This window comes from Lycium ferocissimum, chromosome 6 (assembly GCF_029784015.1).
Source record: "Lycium ferocissimum isolate CSIRO_LF1 chromosome 6, AGI_CSIRO_Lferr_CH_V1, whole genome shotgun sequence".
In the NCBI taxonomy this organism is placed as follows: domain Eukaryota; kingdom Viridiplantae; phylum Streptophyta; class Magnoliopsida; order Solanales; family Solanaceae; genus Lycium; species Lycium ferocissimum.
The window spans coordinates 4,537,391-4,556,441 of NC_081347.1; the positions used below are offsets into that span (position 1 = coordinate 4,537,391).

The window sequence follows — 19,051 nt, forward strand, 5'->3', positions numbered from 1 at the left end:
AACCACAAAACAATGTATGAAAAATTATATGATGCGTTACTGAGAAATTTTAATTTTGTTGCCACACATATCTTTTCTTTTACTTACTTCTGAGTTTTTATCTACTTTTTGATTAATTTTATTTGTACTAACAAGTGAAATAGGTGAAGGAAAAGTTGGTGTAATTATAAGAGTTGTCGTTGTGTGATCAGGAGGTCACAAGCTTAAGCTGTGGAAACTGTGATCAGGAGGACACAAGCTTAAGCCGTGGAAGCATTCTTGCACAAGAGGAGGTCACACGTTCAAGTCGTGGAAACACTCTTGCAGAATGCAAAATAAAATTGCGTATAATATACCTAATGTGATCCGGCCTTTTCAGGAACTCTGCACAAGCGTGTATTGGGTCGCCCTCTCCCTTTCTTTTGATAGTGATCAAATTGGCAATAAATATTAATTAGGGTCCTACTAATTAAATGTAGATTTTTTCTGGTTAGCCAAACAATTAAGTTAAATTGAGTTCTTACACACATATCTTGCACTGTCATGTGATCATTTCTTTCCTAATTTAGCATCGAAGTTCCAACCATATGTTGCTATATAAGCACATGGTAGGTTTGAAGATCAAATTTCTAAACGAAAAATACACAAAACCAAATACTCCGCCATTTCAATTTATCGATGCACTTTCCTTTTTAATATATTTAAAAAGTATTTCAATACTTTGGAATTTCTATTTTATTTTTAGAAGTTATTTGGTTCAAAACAAGGTTATTCCAGGATCATAATACCTCACCTCCTATATAGGATAATATCAAGATTTTGTCATAAATTTTGTACCAATATTAGTTAAAATATATCCATATTAAACGGTGGATAAATGTAATCCCAAATTTAATGGCGAGATTTGTATTTTAATCCCAGTAACCAAACGGCCCTTTAATAAATTAATTTATAACCCACATACATATTTATGACTCATTTTAAAAAATGCTGAAAAGATCCTAGCGATTCATCAAATTTGTGATCAAAATCTTGATGATCACGATAATTTCTTGTTAAGGTAAGTGTTGTGACTGAAATCCTGACAATTCATCAAGAGCTTCAATTCATCATAAATTGACGTTAAGGAAGCCTTTGCCCAATATCATTAAGGAAGCTTTGCCCAATATCATTAAGGAAGCTTTGACGATCCGCCAGAATTTTACTTCATTCATATTCAAAAAACTTTTAACTATTTTTCTTTCTTAAATTTCGTAACCTATAAACTGCATCGCTTCAAACTAGACGAATTGCTGCTACTTCTACTAATTATAGTAAGAGAAAAATAACGACTCAAAGAACACAAGACAGCTAACAAGGCAGAGGATAAAATGTCCGTCACGGGTATGTAATACCAACATATCACATGTGTCGCTTTCTATTGTCCTTTTCAATCAACCAAAAATCAAATTTCCTTTTTTCTTGATAAGAGACTAAGAAGAGTGACTTAAATAATTAAAGGAGTTCATTACACAAAATCCAAGTCAAAAAGCAGTCGTCCCCACCTCCCTATTCCCACCACTTTTTCTCAAAATTTCTTTCCCACCACTTGCCAATGGCCATAACACTATGTACAAGTAGACAACTACCATTTTACAAGTAGACAACTACCATTTTACTTGGCCTGATACTGTGTTCTTCCTGGTCCAAGACGAGAACTTGAAAGTAAATATTCAATAGTGAGCTAGGTTTTCACCTAATAAAGGGCTTTTACGCTTCAAGGGTGATAAGTTTTATTACGCGACTTCAATAATCCAGTTAAGGTAGGAAGTTTTGTGTCTACAATTATTTTTGTGATGATGCTTGTATTGAACTTCTTTGCTTCCATAAGTCCAGTTTGGGTAAAAAGCTTTGTGTTGGAATTGTTACTAATGCATGAATTGAACTTCTTTGCTTTAAAACATGCCAATTAATTCTTTATATTTTTTCTATTTTTGGGGTCACGCCGTCACGGGCATACCATAGAATCATAATCAAGTTCATTCTTAATTAATTTGCTTCTTTGTTTTCATACATGGTAAATTCTTTATTTTTCTTCTATAGAATCATACGCAAGTTCATTCATAATTTGCTTCTTTATTTTCTAAGTTCTTTAATTTGCTTCTTAATTTTGGTGTCACATGCTGATTATAAAATCATATTCATTATTTTCTTCTTTGCTTTCATACATGCTAATTAATTCTTCATTTTTTTCTTCCTATTTTGGTGTCACAGGCAGCTCCAATATTTTAAGCAAGTCTATTCATTACTTTCATCTTGAAATATATACAACTTGATTGGATATTCTTAAATCACAGGTAAAGTATCATTGTCTTGCAATCGTGATAGTTAATTTACATTCATCAAGTTCAAATTCTGAATCCAGTTCTCTGACTGACAACAAGTAGTTAATGTCAACTCCAAATTCTCCCCTCCCTACCCATACTTCTCCTACCTCCACCACCAATCACCTTCATCGTCGTCGCTTCTCACTTCCACCATGGAAAGGTGCAAAACCAATCCCACTAGCCATATCCATATTTATAGGCCTAATTTTTCGCTTCGCCATTCCAAAACCTCACCAACTCTCCACTAAAGCGTGGCAACTCCTAGCCATTTTCCTCACAACTATCTCGGGCCTCATCCTAGGCCCGTTACCGGTGGGCGCATGGGCTTTCCTCTGCCTCACACTCACCGTAGTCACAAAAACTTTAACATTTGCCGCGGCATTTGCTGCTTTCACTAATGAAGTCATTTGGTTAATTGTTGCATCATTTTTTTTCTCAAGAGGTTTTATTAAAACTGGTCTTGGTGATAGAATTGCTTTGTGTTTTGTGAGTTGGCTTGGGAAAAATACTTTGGGCCTGTCATATGGGCTGGTTTTGAGTGAGGCAGCAATATCTCCAGCTATTCCAAGTACAACTGCAAGGGCCGGTGGGATTTTTTTGCCCATAATTAAGTCATTAGCTGTCACTGCTGATAGTCACCCAAAAGATGGTTCTGCCAAGAAGCTTGGGGCCTATCTTGTTCAATCTCAGTTGCAGGTTAGCATTAATTTTTTAAGAGCTTTAAGACAGTTTAAGTTATATACATCATTGGTCATTATTATTTTTACATCAATAAGATCACCTTTATGTATTGTAGTCGGTAATTAATTTGTTTGGTTTTCAAGATTAAAAGTTTATATTTTAAAGAGGCTTACTTGTAGGTATTTTTTGGGTGAGCTGATTGTACACTGAAGTTGTATAGAACTTAAGCTCGTTATTTAATGAGTTTACCTTATAGACTGCGTAAATATTTTTTTACACATCATATTATCAAAGAAATATCTGTAATCATCCAATCAAAATGGGATTTTAATCTTAAAAATAGGGATACAACAGGTTAAGGTTCCAACAGTGTAAAAATTCTTTACGATGGATATTTGTTGAACTCTTGTTTAAATTATTCACTCAGTACTATATGTTTTATTATAGGGCTTAACTTCTATGCACTGACCATATTAAAAAAAAAAAAAACTATCTGATCACATAATATATGTGACCATATACATAAATGGTATTAGCAACTTGGGTTAGCCTAAAAATAAGAAAAACAACAAATTTACATTTATAAGAATAAGGCTATAAATTATATAGACCAATAATATAGAACTGTTTTTTTATATTATCAGAATAGTCTAACTTATTATAGTAGGCCAATTACCATTTTTTATTAGGTTTTCAATTAAAGCTGATCATAAAAATTCACCTTTAATGGGTTATTCTCTGTCTGACCTCAGTACCATCTTTGGTGAATCCTAGCTAATTAAAGCATTTTCACCATAATACCTAGTAATCTAATGTGATATAGTCCAACACAAGGTTTTTAGCCTGTCATTTAGGCTAAATATGAATATGTAGATTAAAATTTAAATCAAAATAAAACAAAAATTACCTAATGGATAGAAGTTGTGCTCACAAAGAGATGGAAATATAGTAAACAGTAAACTTTTATTATAGAGAGAGAGAGAGAGAGAGTATTTTTACAAGTAGAGAGAAGGGGATCTGTGAAAACCTGCCTTCTTTCTGAACTAAATGATCCTTTTTATAACGGATTAATACGAATACTTACAAAATAAAATGGCCGACAAGTGGCCAACAAAGTAAAGCACTATTGTGAATGCTTTTACAAAGTAAAATACAGATAAAGACTTTTTAGAAATTTGAAAAAAGAAAATTGCAATGATTAAAGGGAAGAAAGAAAGAAAATAAAGTAAAATGATTACAAAAAATAAAGTAAAACTTACTTTATTAAAGCAAAAGTGTCTTTTATAAAAGTCTTTGTCTGCTTTTCAGCATTATTGCTGAATACTGGGTTCGTCGATCACTTCATCTTTTTTTACCCGTTGTTTTTTTGTGGAGGTGGAAGGTGCTTCCCGTTGACTTTTGAATTGAGCCATGAATTGTGTAAAATCCTCATTATTATCAGGATCTTGAGATTCGCCTGCTAGACATGTCTGTGCTTCATTTACATCATCGTCTGCATCATCATTTTCATTATCTGTGGTATTACCTACTGATGCCATAGATATATCCGAAGGGATCTCAATGTCCAGATTTTTTATTAAATCTTTCTTGAATTCCTCCATGTAGGCGGCTATCATTTCGTCTTTGGATATAACTCCTTTTTTCATCTGGATCCTTCTAGCAATGTGCTGGAAGGGACTGGGAATTTCCCTTTGTCTGGAATTAATTGAGTCTCTATAACTGGCTACAGTAGTCTCAGTTTGGTCTATCAACTCTTGTCCAGGAATTGTTCCATCAGCAGATTTCTGTACTAATTTCTTCTAGAATTTTGTATAAAAAATCCTGTTGAGACAAGGTATATTTTGTGGGGTATTGCCCACTTCCACAGACCATTTCATGATCCAGGAGATAGAGAATTCAATGAAAAAATACATATTGGCAATTCCTTCAAAGAACGCAGTATTAGTTTCCAAATCTATAATTTTTGGAGAAACTTCAACCCATTCAGTATATAAACTTTTAAAGGGTTTTGGTAAAATTTTCACAGTTGGACCGTAATGGATCCACCATTGACAAAACCAGTTTGGAGTGCCTTGTTTATAAACATTGGTTATCATCCTTTAAATGCTTTAATATTAAGTGCTAAATTACATGGTTATGATTATATGTCAGGTACTGAAGTTATATATATTTGTTATATGATATATTTTAAGCCTTTATTTACAATGAATCCTATGTGTAAAATCATGGATTTCAAAAATGAAACTATTTTGATAGAAACTAATTTTGGCAAATCCAAAGTTGTTACTCGAAGACCTATTAGATGGGATGAAATTGATTTTCCCAAAGAATGGGTCATAGAGGGAGCAGCTCCTCCTCAAAATAATATTAATACTGTTTCTGAAATTGAGCAAGCCCCAAATGGGACTATTAAATTGAGGTTTTCTGAACTTCCCTCTTTATTAGATAAAGCTGAAAGTCATAGCATCAGCACCAGATCTAGACTAACTAGATCAAATTCTTCGTGTCTTTCTTATATTTCGCTAGTTGATTATATTGTAAAGTCTCCATCTAGAGCTTCAAATTCTCAAATTAGAGAAACTGATGATAATAGAATAAGTAGTCTTAAAATTGATCAACATAATATTGTTACGGGTATCCAGGACATAGAATTAACCGCGTCTGACATGGATTTTGATGGTATTTAATGGATCAAGTCCATAAAATTGATTTTAGTCGGGGATCACCCGCAAGAGAAAAAATTAGTAATGAATTTTATATGCCTAGATGGGAACCATTTAGAATGCTTTCTTTTTTTTCTTTTTTTTTTTTTTCTTTTTTTTATAGCAAATTTTCATAAAAACGAAACAAGGATTTTTCAAGAAGAAATTTATAAAGATCTTTCCCAAGACAATAAGATTATATCCTTTGTTCCTTGGTTTATGGCAAAATATGTCGGAAATTATATTTCTGTCTTGGAACGTGAATACAAATTGATTAATGGAGAAATCACTAATACAGTATTTCCTTCACAACAATCTTTTCAAATTGGTAAGGATGATAAGATCCTTCATTTTGCAGCTTTTTCAAAATTATTTGAAAATGATACTTTACAAGTTACTGCTAGGCATATTAATAATATGCTAAAACAACAAAATTATGCTAATATTTACATGAATATTTTGGGTGAACAAATTCTTTCACTTCATGATAAAATTGACAAACTATTTTCTCAAATAGAAAAATTACATGATTCTACCCTTAATAAGGAAAAAAAGCAGGAAGTTGTCACTACTCCAAGTATACAGCCTCCGCCTGAAATCAAAGATTTTAAATTAAAATCTTTTTCAGAATTAGCTCAAATGCTTGATGAGAAATTCGAAGGTTTACATATTCGTCCTTTAATAGCAGAAGATGATGATAATTTTCCTAATACGGATTACAAGGTCAAAGTTGCAGCAGATATTAATAAAATTGATGAATATTATGCTGATAAACCTGTGCAAAGGATGTACTACTATCCTAGATCTACTCCTCAAGATATCTTATTAGAAGAACATGAGCATGTTATTACCAATAGTTATAGTGGTAAAGAAATCTATGAATGGAACATAGATGGTTATAGTGAAAGACAGATTTATTGTACCATACATAGAATGTTGATGTATAGTACGATATGTAAGGCTAATAGGAATAATGAGCGAAATATCGCAGATATGATTATCGCTGATTTTATTGATCAATTAAAAGGATGGTGGGATAATTATTTAACCCAACAACAGTGTGGTAATATCCTGAATGCTGTAAAAAGGGAGCAAGGAACTTCTCAAGAACCACTTGTAGTTCCAAATGCTGTTTATTCATTGGTTATTAATATTATAGAACATTTTTCAGGAAGATGGTCAGATAATAATGAAACCATTAGGACCATGCTTCAGAATTTAAGATGAACCCTTACTTCATTTAGGTGGTATAAGGATGTATTTCTTTGTAGGGTTATGGAATTACCTGAGTGCAATGACACTCATTCGAAATCCAAATTTATAGATAGATTACCCGCCCTTTTTGCAGAAAGAGTTAGAAAAGCTCTTAGAAAAGGAGAAGCTAGCATCAATTATGATGACTACACTTATGGTAAGTTAATAGGAACATGTATGCCGGAAGGTTTAGCCTTATGCAATGAGATCAAGCTAAATTAGCAGATTAAGAGACATGAGACCACAGTTGTAATCCCCGTCTAATAAAGGAAGGGGAGGACAAGGAATTAATAAAGGAGCAGGCCGAGGCATGCGTTCTTGCCCAAATGGGCAACAAAAGGCTAATAGTCGATACCATTACAGGATCTTCCAGTAATACTAAGGAAGAAATTACATATCAGCAATATCTAGATTTTATAAAATCCCAAAAGTAGAAGGATAATATGCCACCTTCATATTCCAATGCCCTCACCGGTGATGATCATGAGGACACTGATTCATATGAACAAAATGACAACAGAGAGTTAATAATTCTCATCGAGAATGAAGACCTCCAATTGAGAAATGAACCTTGGCAAATAATGCAAAGGTATTTTGATGCAGCGTCATATGCTATAATTACTTATAAATATCATATGAATTATGAGCTGGTTCTTTCATCTTTAGGATCAGCAAAATTCAACATTTCTACCCTGCTAATAGCAAAAAGGTTTATAACTTTTCCAAAATCATTATAAAAAGGATTTTCTCTCCAAATGAATGGGATTAAGTACTTTAAAGGAAAGGGATTATATCCATCCTGATAAAAAAATCCCAGTTAAATTTAATTATTGGGATTATGTTGAAGGCTTTAATAAAGTCTTTTTATATGAAAATCCTAATAAGAAACATTCATGGTTTATAAAAATATGTGCCAATGTTTATAAACAAGGCATTTCAAATTGGTTTTGTCAATGATGGATCCATTACGGTCCAATTGTGAAAATTTTACCAGAACCCTTTAAAAGTCTATATACTGAATGGATTGAAGTTTCTCCAAAAATTATAGATTTGAAAATTAATACTACGTTCTTTGAAAGAATTGCCAATATATATTTTTTTCATTGAATACTCTATCCCGTGGATCATGAAATGGTCTTTGGAAGTGGGTAATGCCCCACAAAATATACTTTGTCTCAACAGGATTTTTTTATACAATTAATACAGAAATCTGCTGATGGAACTATTCCTGGACAAGAATTGATAGACCAAATTGAGACTACTATAGCCAGTTATAGAGACTCAATTAATTCCGGAACAAAGGAAATTCCGGTCCTTCCAAAGACATTGCAGAAGGATCTAGATAAAAAAAAGGAGTTATATCCAAAGACGAAATGATAGCCGCCTACATGGAGGAATTCAAGAAAGATTTAATAAAAAATCTGGACATTGAGATCCCTTCGGATATATCTATGGCATCAGTGGGTAATACCACAGATAATGAAAATAATGATATAGATGATGATATAAATGAAGCACAGACATGTCTAGCAGGCGAATTTTAAGATCCTGATAATAATGAGGATTTTGCACAATTTATGGCTCAATTCAAAAGCCAATAGGAAGCATCTTCCACCTCCACAAAAGACAACGGAAAAAAAAAAAAAGATGAAGTGATAGACGGACCCAGTATTCAACAATAATACTGAAAAGAAGACGAAGACTTTTATAAAAGACACTTTTGCTTTAATAAAGCAAGTTTTACTATCTTTTTTGTAACCATTTTACTTTATTTTCTTTCTTTCTTCCCTTTAATCATTGCAATTTTCTTTTTTCAAATTTCTAGGAAGTCCTTATCTGTATTTTACTTTGTAAAAGCATTCACAATGGTGCTTTACTTTGTTGCCACTTGTCGGCCATTTTATTTTGTAAGTAGTCGTATTGATCCGTTATAAAAAGGATCATTTAGTTCAAAAAGAAGGCAGGTTTTCACAGATTCCCTTCTCTCTACTTGTAAAAATACTCTCTCTCTCTATAATAAAAGTTTGTTGTTTACTATATCTTCATCTCTGCTGAGCACAACTTCTATCCATTAGGTAATTTTTGTTTTAGTTTATTTAAATTTTAATCTACATATTCATATTTAGCCTAAATGACAGGCTAAAAACCTTGTGTTGGACTATATCACATTAGACTACTAGGTATTATGGTGAAAATGCTTTGATTAGCTAGGATTCACCAAAGATGGTACTGAGATCAGGCAGAGAATAACTCAGGCTAACTGTTCAAATTCAGGCAGTGGTCCTGTTCATGTGCCCGTTGAGCCGAGGTGGCATTAGGCCTGTTTTTGAACTTGTTTTGAGTTGGACAACCTGCTTGCCAGGGTTATTAACCTAGTAAAAGTCCCTCTGCAGTATCATCTCACCATGCGATCCGTGCGGATAAATGATATCAGAGCCTTGATATTGATGATGACCTAAAAGAATCATTATACAAACTTTTATTAAATTCAGAACCAGAAGATTCAGGTTTTGAATCTGACAAATCGGAGTACTCTTCATCAAATAAAGACCTTAGAATTCTTGAAAATGAGAGTTATACCTCTACAAGCTCAGATGAGGAATGTGAACCATGTCAAATGGTACAACCTTGTACTAGCAAGGGTAACAAAAAAGAAGATGAATTTTATAATCTCTTCTCCCAATTCCAAGAAACCGATATCAATGTTTTGGAGGGTAATAACCTTGTGAATTTGTTAAAAATTATGAAAGATCCAGACCTCAGGTCTCAAATCATTGATAAGGTGAATGAAGCACCCAAGAAACCATAAATTCAGACTGGTATTCAGATACAGGAATCAACAGGTCCGTACACCATGTCAGAAGTTAAAAAACTTCTTCAACAAAGGAGAAATATCATAAGTACTCCGGCCACAATCCAAGATTTGGAAAAAGAGATTGATAATCTAAAACAGGAGATCTCCACGCTCAAAAAACATAATATGAGTCTAGATGAAAGGATCTCTAGAATTGAGGGAAGGGGAAAACAAGTTATAGAAACTTCAGTTGATAATACCATAGAAGATCCAGTTGTGGGAGAAGATGGAGGTACTAGCAAAGAAGGAGAGTTTCTTAAAATTTTAGAAATTATTACTTCTCAAAAGTTTTTTTATAAAAATTAATCTTTTAATTTATTATAATTTTAAAAAAGAATTTACTGCTCTAGTTGATAGTGGAGCTGATTTAAATTCTATTCAAGAAGGATTAATTTCTTCAAAATATTTTCATAAGACTACCCATAGTCTTAGATTCGCTAATGGGCAGAAAATGGAAATTACTTTTAAATTACCCAAAGCTTATATTTGTCAAGACAAAGTCTGAATACCAGAAAGTTTTGTGTTGGTAAAAGATATTTCCAATCAAATAATACTGGGAACCCCATTTTTTCAAAAAATATTTCCTATCCAGAAATGGGATACCCAATGTATTATAGGGACCTTTGAAGGGAAAACAATTGAATTTCAGTTTATAACTGAACATTTTTCAAGGATTTTGAATGAAATCAAAGATAGGTTGATGAATAAACATCAACAAGTCAATTCTCTTAATATTGAAGAGATTCTACAAAATCCCAAATTACAGCAAAAAAAAAAAAGATTTTCTAAAAAATCAGTTTTCATTACAAATTTGTAGTGATCATCCTAATGCTTTTTGGGATAGAAAAAAACATATTGTTTCTCTTCCATATGAAGAAACTTTTTTAGAAGAAAATATTCCTACTAAAGCAAGACCATGTCAAATGAATTCTGAATACCTGGAATTATGTAAAAATGAGATTTCTTCTCTTTTACCGAAAGGTCTTATAAGATCTTCAAAATCTCCATGGTCATGCACAGCTTTTTATGTTAATAAACATGCTGAACAGGAACGTGGAGTTCCTAGATTAGTTATTAATTATAAACCTCTTAATAAGGTTTTGAAATGGATTCGATATCCGATTCCTAATAAAAAGGATTTATTGGATCGTCTCCATAGTGCTATTATATTTTCTAAATTTGATTTAAAATCAGGATATTGGCAAATTCAAATTGCCGAAGCAGATAAATACAAGACTGCTTTTAATGTCCTTATTGGGCAATTCTAACGGAATGTAATGCCATTTGGATTCAAAAATGCCCCTTCAGAATTTCAAAAAATTATGAATGATATTTTTATGCTTTATAGTAAAATTTATCATTGTTTATATCGATGATATCTTAGTATTTTCAAATACTATAGAAATGCATTTTAGACATCTTGACATATTCAAGAAAATCATCATTCAAAATGGATTGGTCATATCCAAGCCAAAAATGTCTCTTTTTCAAATAAAAGTTAGATTTTTAGGACATAATATTGAAAAAGGAAAAATTATTCCTATTACTAGAAGTATTGAATTTGCTTCTAAATTCCCTAATATTATTACTGATAAAACTCAGTTTTAAAGATTTCTTGAAAGCTTAAATTATATTTCACCATTTTATAAGAATTTGGCAAAAGATACATCTATTTTATATGATAGATTGAAAAAGATTCTAAAGCCTTGGATTGATGATCATACACAAGCAGTTCACAAAATCGAAGAAAGAGTTAATAATCTTCCTTATCTTACTCTAGCCAATCCTATTTGGCAAAAAATTATTGAAACAGATGCCTCTGATATTGGATATGGAGGAATCTTAAAACAATATTCTCTAGATGATAAACAAGAATAGTTAGTACAATTTTATTCTGGTAAATGGAATAATAACCAGAAAAATTATGCAACTATTGCCAAGGAAATCCTTGCTATAGTTAAATGTGTTCTTAAATTTCAAGGAGATTTATGTAATCAAAAGTTTTTAATAAAAACTGATTGCCAAGCAGCCAAGTTTATGTTTAATAAAGATTGTAAACATGATGTTTCTAAATAAATATTTGCAAGATGGCAAGCTTTATTAGCTCCATTTGATTTTGAAATACATTATAAAAAGGGGTCAGATAATAGTCTCCCTAATTTTCTCACAATAGAATATAAGTTATATATACCAATAATATAGAACTGTTTTTGTATATTATCAGAAATAGTAGGCCAATTACCATTTTTTATTAGGTTTTCAATTAAAGCTGATCATAAAAATTCACCTTTAATTACCTTATAAGTGACTTCACTATATAAAAGAAAATTGGCGCCTATAACGTAAATCCTTAGAATACAAAATTTCAATCTAAAACTTTAATCTGAAGAGTGAAGATTTCAAAGTTTTAAATTGCAAAATGTTCACAATTCATCAGTATTTTATAAATGACTTACAATTTTGTGTCTTATAGCCTGGCCAAGTTTTTGAAAAGTCAAAAATGCTTATTTTAGAAAGTTTGAGTTGTTTAGCCAATCTTTTAGGTAAAAAAAAAATGCTTTTGAGTAAAAGCAGAAACCGTTTTTTAGAAGCTAAAAATAGTAGCTCTAGAAGCACTTTTTGAGCTTTAGTCAAATACAAATTGCTCTAATATTGTTGAAATATTTTTAAATTGATTAGCCAAACACTGATACTCTCAGAGTACTTTTTCGAAAATACTTCCGACAAAAAACTCTTTTCAAAATAAGCAGATTTTGGACGTTTGACCACTATTATTTCAAAGTGTATATCAGATGTTTGATATGATGCCTGTTACATTCTAGTTCAATTTCTGATTATTAATGCAATTTGTTTTTGTGATGCATTTACAGTCTTCAAGTAGCTCAAGTGCCTTGTTCCTAACAGCTGCAGCACAAAACCTGTTATGTGTGAAATTAGCTGAGGGTTTAGGTGTAAATATATCAAGTAAATGGCTCACTTGGTTCAAAGTTTCTTGTATACCAGCAGTTATATCTCTTCTAGCAACTCCAGTTATTCTATACAAGATTTTCCCTCCAGAAATGAAGGACACACCAGATGCTCCATTAATGGCTAGAGGGAGACTGGAGCAGATGGGTCCTATTAAAAGTGATCAATGGGTGATGATGATAGTAATGCTTATCTCTGTAGCATTATGGATTTCTGGGTATGTTTAAAATATTTACTATGTTTTCTGAATGCTCTGTACTGCTTTCCTTATTAGTTGTGATGTTTTCTTCACTGTCGTAATTCCTTATTCATCACTGCTTTGATTTGCTTCACTTGAGCTGAGGGTCTTTCGGAAACAGCCTCTCTACCTCCACGAGGTAGAGGTAAGGTCTGCGTATACTCTACACTCACAGACCCCACTTGTGGAATTACACTGGGTATGTTGTTGCTATCTAAAGGAATTATGAGTTTCTTTGACACAAGAAAAGTAATCTCTAAATACCTAAGGTTGTGGCCTGGTGGTCAATAAAGTCAGTCGAGAACTATGACGTCTCAGGTTCAAATTCCAACGAGAACAAAAAACACTAGGTGATTTCGTCTCACTGTCCAATCCTTGGTGGATAGAGTTACTCGATAGTTGTCTTTGTTAGGAAGTAGCATATACCTCCTGAAATTAGTCGAGGTGCGCATTGTGAGATAAAATTAGTAATTAACTTATCTAATGGAGTCGATCCACTAAAGTCGAGCGACGGTATAGGACCCAAAGATATTTAGGCTCAGACACCACGTTTATCCGAAAAAGAAGAAGAAATGTAATAATATATTATCCCTAAGGAAGCATAAAGGTTCAGAATCAAGTTAAACAAAACTGCTGAATGTGCTAGCCTAAATTAGAAGGTGCATAAACCACTTTTAACACTCAAAAGTAGATTTTCTAGATTCAGATTCTTACTAGAAAGGTTCAAATATACCTTTCTACTATTCGAGATATCTTAATTTTACCATCCGTTATTCTTTTGGTCCACTCATACCATTGCCGTTAGCAAATCATATTGTATTTGCCCTTTACTCTAATGTAGCTGCACCATGGATTGGATGGATTCCATGTGTCAAAATACTTCGAGAAAAAAAGTTCAATTTTATCCCTCTACTTTTGACTATGGTTTAAAATTACCATCCGTCATACTTCAAGTTGGAGTTTTGTCAGGATCAAGGGGCGAATACGAGTCGATTTCTTAACAGTAAGGATATAGTATGAACGTTCCCAAGTATAATGGAGGGTAAAATCAAGATTTTTTGTATAATAGAGTGGTAATTTTTAACCCCTTTTCCTTCTCAGTATAAACTTTACTTCTTTAGATTTTCTAGTGCTGTAGTGTTCTCAGGGAGGTAGACTGGTGTATGGAATAATACTTCTTTGGTCCAAAATATTTAAGAGCTTTTGATTTGGTTATATTGAATAATTCTTCATCATATCCCTCTGCTCATGACCAGACTGAACTTTCTGATATAGCCACTGATTTTGATATAAGATCTTATAACATTGCATTTCTGGCAGGATTGATGGAAACAGATTCTTACAAGAATATATGTATTGGCATGTTTATGCTTTAGATTGAGTTTATCTGGTTTATGATTATACGACAAAACTTTGGTCTTAACTCTTACCATCAACTCAAAAAGTAAAATACATTCACCCTTTTTCTTGAATATGTCTCTTAGTATGCCTGTGTTCATAAGCTTGTTTCCTGTGGATGTGTGATTTTCTAAAGTCTGATACTGTCTTAAATTTTTATAGAAAATATAGAGAACTTCCTAGTAGTTTTTATTTTATTTTGTATAATATTGGTCTTAAATGAGCCTAAATGGAGCGACATGTTTAGTGAGAATTTATTTAGCCAGTGAGGTGCGATTGTTATTGTGGATACTATCTACCTTTTGATCGAATAACATTTTCTTGGATTATAATTGTCACGTGTTGAACATTTTCTATTCACTCATGATCTGGTCGATCCAATCATGATATTGAAGGAGGGCACCGTTTGTTGAAAACTCCAAATCCTGAATCGAGTCCTAGTCTGGAACATATTGCTGATTTTGCATCTTTCTTTTTTCTATTCATCTATTTCACTATATAGCCGATGCTTGATAATAGTAGCAACTTTTATTTTCAGAAATTGACATAAATAGCCGCCCACTAGAATAATAGCCAACAAATGTATATTTTTCGTATATTAATGTATAATTTATATCAAATATACATTTTTGATACGTCATAGTGTTTAGTTTTTGTATATTTGGCTAGCGAATGTAATTATTTTTTGTTGACAGGCCAAATGTGTAACTTGCCGTTTTATTTTTGTACAGAGAGGCTCTTGGGCTAGCGAGTGTTGTCACAGCAATGTTGGGATTGTCTCTACTTTTGGCTTTTGGAATACTTGAATGGGATGATTGCTTGAGTGAAAAATCTGCATGGGATACCTTAGCTTGGTTCGGGGTTTTAATAGGCATGGCAACACAATTAACTACTCTGGGAGTTGTCGCCTGGATGTCAAATGCTGTAGCTAATTTCCTCAAATCTCTTTCACTACATTGGTTCGGGGCATTTTGTGTCCTTCAAGTAGCATATTTCTTCATTCACTACTTGTTTGCTAGTCAAACTGCTCATGTTGCAGCATTGTACTCGGCATTTCTCGGAATGTGCTTAGCGTCAAAAGTTCCTGGTCTTTTTGCTGCATTGGCTTTGGGCTACAACACAAACCTTTTTGGCGCGTTGACACATTACAGCAGTGGTCAAGCTGCAGTATACTATGGAGGTAATTCTGTTGAACTATAGTATCTGTTTTGTTTGACAAAATATTTGCCCTATTGGGTGTATGTGTGAACAAAGTCTAACATGAAAAGTAAAAGAAAACAGAAGTTACTTATAAAGTGTTGGATACTCTTAAATCTTAATGGTGTGAGGCCTTTTGGGAAAAATCCTGCGGGCTTGACCCAAAGCAGTAGATATCACACCATGTTAAGAGTATTTTTGGTTGTTTTAACTCAAAATCCCCATATCATCATATCTTTTTTTTGAGGTTGGAAAGGAATTTTATAATTGGCAGGTTCCACATTTGGCCTGCCAGCCAAAAATTAATTACATTCGCTAGCCAAATATACACTATTATGTACCAAAAATGTATATTTTATGTATATTTACATTAATATACATAATATATACATTTACTAGCTATTATTTTGGTGGGCGGCTATTTATGTAATTTCTCTTTTCTAATTGCCACGAGAGGGAAGTATTGCATATATGCATAGAATTTCTTTATTAAGTATTTGCTGGATGATTTAGTTGGTGTCAATATCCACGGAGAATTGGTAAACGTCCTGGAGTTTAAAAGCTCCAGGAGATATGTAGCGCTGCGAGAGTCAAAGAAAATACGTTCTGTCATTTTTCAGTCAAGTGTCGCATTTTAAGCAATATTTGGTATCGATATAACTCCTGCGGGAGCAGATATTAACATTCAGTTTTGGATAGGGGAGGAGAAAGACATTAAGTTAGATGCATTAGAAAAGTTTTATCTAGTCATCAAAATGTAGACATAAACAAGAAGGAACGTTTGAACCAGTGGTTTTGTTTTAAGGGAAAAGGGCCAAAAATACATTGATTGACTATTACAAGATAATCAATCGCGTCTGCCTTTAAGATTATCTCTAAGCATTCCGAGATAAAATGTGAGTCTAAGCATTATGTTTTACAATATCAGGCTGATTCAAAACATAATAATCTCAAAAAAAAAAAAAAAAATTGTTTCTGTTTTCGGAATGTGTATGTCTGCAACTTCTTAAGTCTTTTTCATCCCACTAAAGGGAAAATGCAGTAAGAGTGGTATTAGTATTTTAATCTCTTTCTGGTTTATCTGTATTCAATATTTCGATAACTATTCCCTTTTCGTTTATTTTGATGAAAGTCGAATTGATCTCATTTCGATGCTCTTCCTTGGCAGCTGGTTATGTGGAACTACGGGATGTCTTCAAATTGGGCATTATCATAGCTCTTATTAATATTTTCATATGGGGATTAGTAGGAGCTGGTTGGTGGAAGATTCTTGGCCTTTACTAAAACTGAATTACGTAAGTGAATTTTGATTGCTCGCTTCTTATCTAATATTCTTCTAGATAGGCATTCTTGGATACCATATGTAAAAACATCAAAAGAATGCAGCTTAAGTCACTTATGACCAACTTAAACTATTGTCGAAATTTTCAAACTCACCAGAGTTTTGTGAAAAATTGCTGTCGATTTTGATTTGTTAATTGTTACATAAGAATCTATTATTGAGCTTGCAATATGTAACAGGAATTTTCTGGTCTAAGAACTTCAGGATGGACTGCATGAGGCTCTAATTTTTTGACTTAAAAGGTACTAGTGTCTGAGCCCTTTTAATCAGCTAATTTGTCATTCATTATATCATGCTAAGCTTTGTCGCGCCATTAGAGTAGGGATCCTATGCAGTTTACTGCCAGTGTATTTGGCCTCTAACTGCATCTCAAAGAAGAAAAGGTTCTTGCTTGCTTGGACCAGTATCTAAAATCCCATCAGTTGGAAAAACTAGCTATTATTTTTGGATGCCTTGTTATAGCTGAGTTGTGGTAATCAATGTTAATAAAATTGTAGGTTGTTAAGTTTCTAAGTATAAGTCTATTAGAATAGAGCTTAGCCTATTTTAAGACTAAATCTATGACTAGCTCAATATGGTTGAAGAGGATTGAACTAACCTTGCATTTACGGATTTACCTCTGGTTACTCCTATGTTCTATAAAAAGGAAACATGACTAGAGCAAAATCTCTTACATCTGATTCTGCATTAAACTTAATCAAGAGCCAAAGAATGAACCATATGTTGCACAAATCTATCATTTTAGCTCAATTAAGTAACAAGCATTTACGTTATCGCAAAACTCACTTTTATATATATCTTTCATGTACCTCTTTTGTTGTTGATCATCAAATTTTAAAACCTGCTCTCTTTGATCCATGACAGGGAAGGAACTTAGAACTTAAACTTATGTCTTTGCTTCTGCACACTGCTAATGGATTTAATAGAAGATCGATCGCCTTCCTTCAATTGGTGTAATCTCTATTAAAACGTATGTTGTTCTCGAATACTTCAAAAAATGTCACACAAAAGTTGTGCATTTTTGGAGGATCTGACACATGTACAACATATTTTTTTTTTTGGAGAATCCGAGTGGTATAGATCAAAATTTCTGAGAAGTGAAACATCAGATTTGTAGGTGATTCATCTTACATATACTGTCTTTGTAAACCTTAGTGAAAATGTTGTATACATTATTCTAGCTAGTTATGCATTTTTTTAATTATTTTTTTGTTAATTTTCCAACCAGATTATCCATCAATCCAACCACCAGAAGATTTTATTTCATAGAATATAAGAGGAGCCATTTTAGGAAATTACATGACAGAAGATTTGATTTTCTAGCTTTACATATGCATGACAATTTTCTTTTGTGAGCGCATACCTAGGTGTGTCAGAAGCTGAACTAAATTCCTCGACTCGATCAAAAAACGGCTAAGCTTAAAATGCAGGTTATTGGCCTGGGCAAAATTACTGGCACAGACGTGCTGTATCAAGATAGGTTATACAATATGGACTATAGCCCACCCTATGTGTACATTTACACCTGTCTTTGTCTTTTTTGCCAAGCCCAGTATTAGTGAATCCTTTTGCTACACTGGACTTAAAGGCACTTCGAAATTCACCCATAAGAAAACTCATTAAGTACCACGTCTTTAAAATACGGGATAACTATATATATATTTATGAAACGTGACGATAGTTTTATATTTACAAAACATAACATTACAAACCCTATACAAAACATGCTTTTTAAATTTTAAAAAAAAATATTTGTTTAAGAAATATTTTTTTCTCAAAATTTTATGTATGAAAGTTGTAGAAATGTGTATATCTCGGCGCTTAAAAAAGTTCGCTCAAAATTTAGCGTATTTAAAATGTATTTAAAATGTGTATATCTCATTCAAGGCTTTAAAATCCGCTCAAAATTATGTGTATGAGAAACATTAGGAATTTGTATCTCGCTCACGTCTTAAAATTTCGCTCACATTTTTGTGTATAAAGTTCATGTTAAATTTCTGTAAAATTAATACAACTACAAAAACATTGTATACAACTTTGATACAACATTCAAGACTTAAAATAATCGCTTAA

At 32.7% G+C, this 19,051-nt stretch overlaps 1 protein-coding gene across 2 annotated transcripts; it reads left to right on the top strand.

The window, feature by feature from the left end:
• Positions 1–1,462: 1,462 nt before the first annotated feature.
• On the top strand, positions 1,463–18,187 carry LOC132059005 (dicarboxylate transporter 2.1, chloroplastic-like). 2 transcript variants are annotated; one of them, XM_059451461.1, is made up of 7 exons: positions 1,463–1,781; positions 2,233–3,041; positions 12,707–13,020; positions 15,171–15,619; positions 16,805–16,931; positions 17,158–17,220; positions 17,843–18,187. In XM_059451461.1, exons 2-5 carry the CDS (start codon positions 2,409–2,411, stop codon positions 16,918–16,920), a joined length of 1,512 nt encoding a protein of 503 aa, XP_059307444.1. In that variant the 5' UTR covers positions 1,463–1,781; positions 2,233–2,408; the 3' UTR covers positions 16,921–16,931; positions 17,158–17,220; positions 17,843–18,187. The 2 variants fall into 2 exon arrangements, with proteins under 2 accessions (XP_059307444.1, XP_059307445.1); XM_059451462.1 differs by having other exon boundaries at positions 1,463–1,595; positions 1,699–3,041.
• Positions 18,188–19,051: the final 864 nt, after the last annotated feature.

Coding starts and splice junctions, on each gene's coding strand:
- LOC132059005 (XM_059451461.1), top strand. CDS start 2,409: ATGTCAACTCCAAATTCTCCCCTCCCTACCCATACTTCTCCTACCTCC. Junction 3,042..12,706: donor TTGTTCAATCTCAGTTGCAG/GTTAGCATTAAT, acceptor ATGCATTTACAG/TCTTCAAGTAGCTCAAGTGC. Junction 13,021..15,170: donor GTAGCATTATGGATTTCTGG/GTATGTTTAAAA, acceptor ATTTTTGTACAG/AGAGGCTCTTGGGCTAGCGA.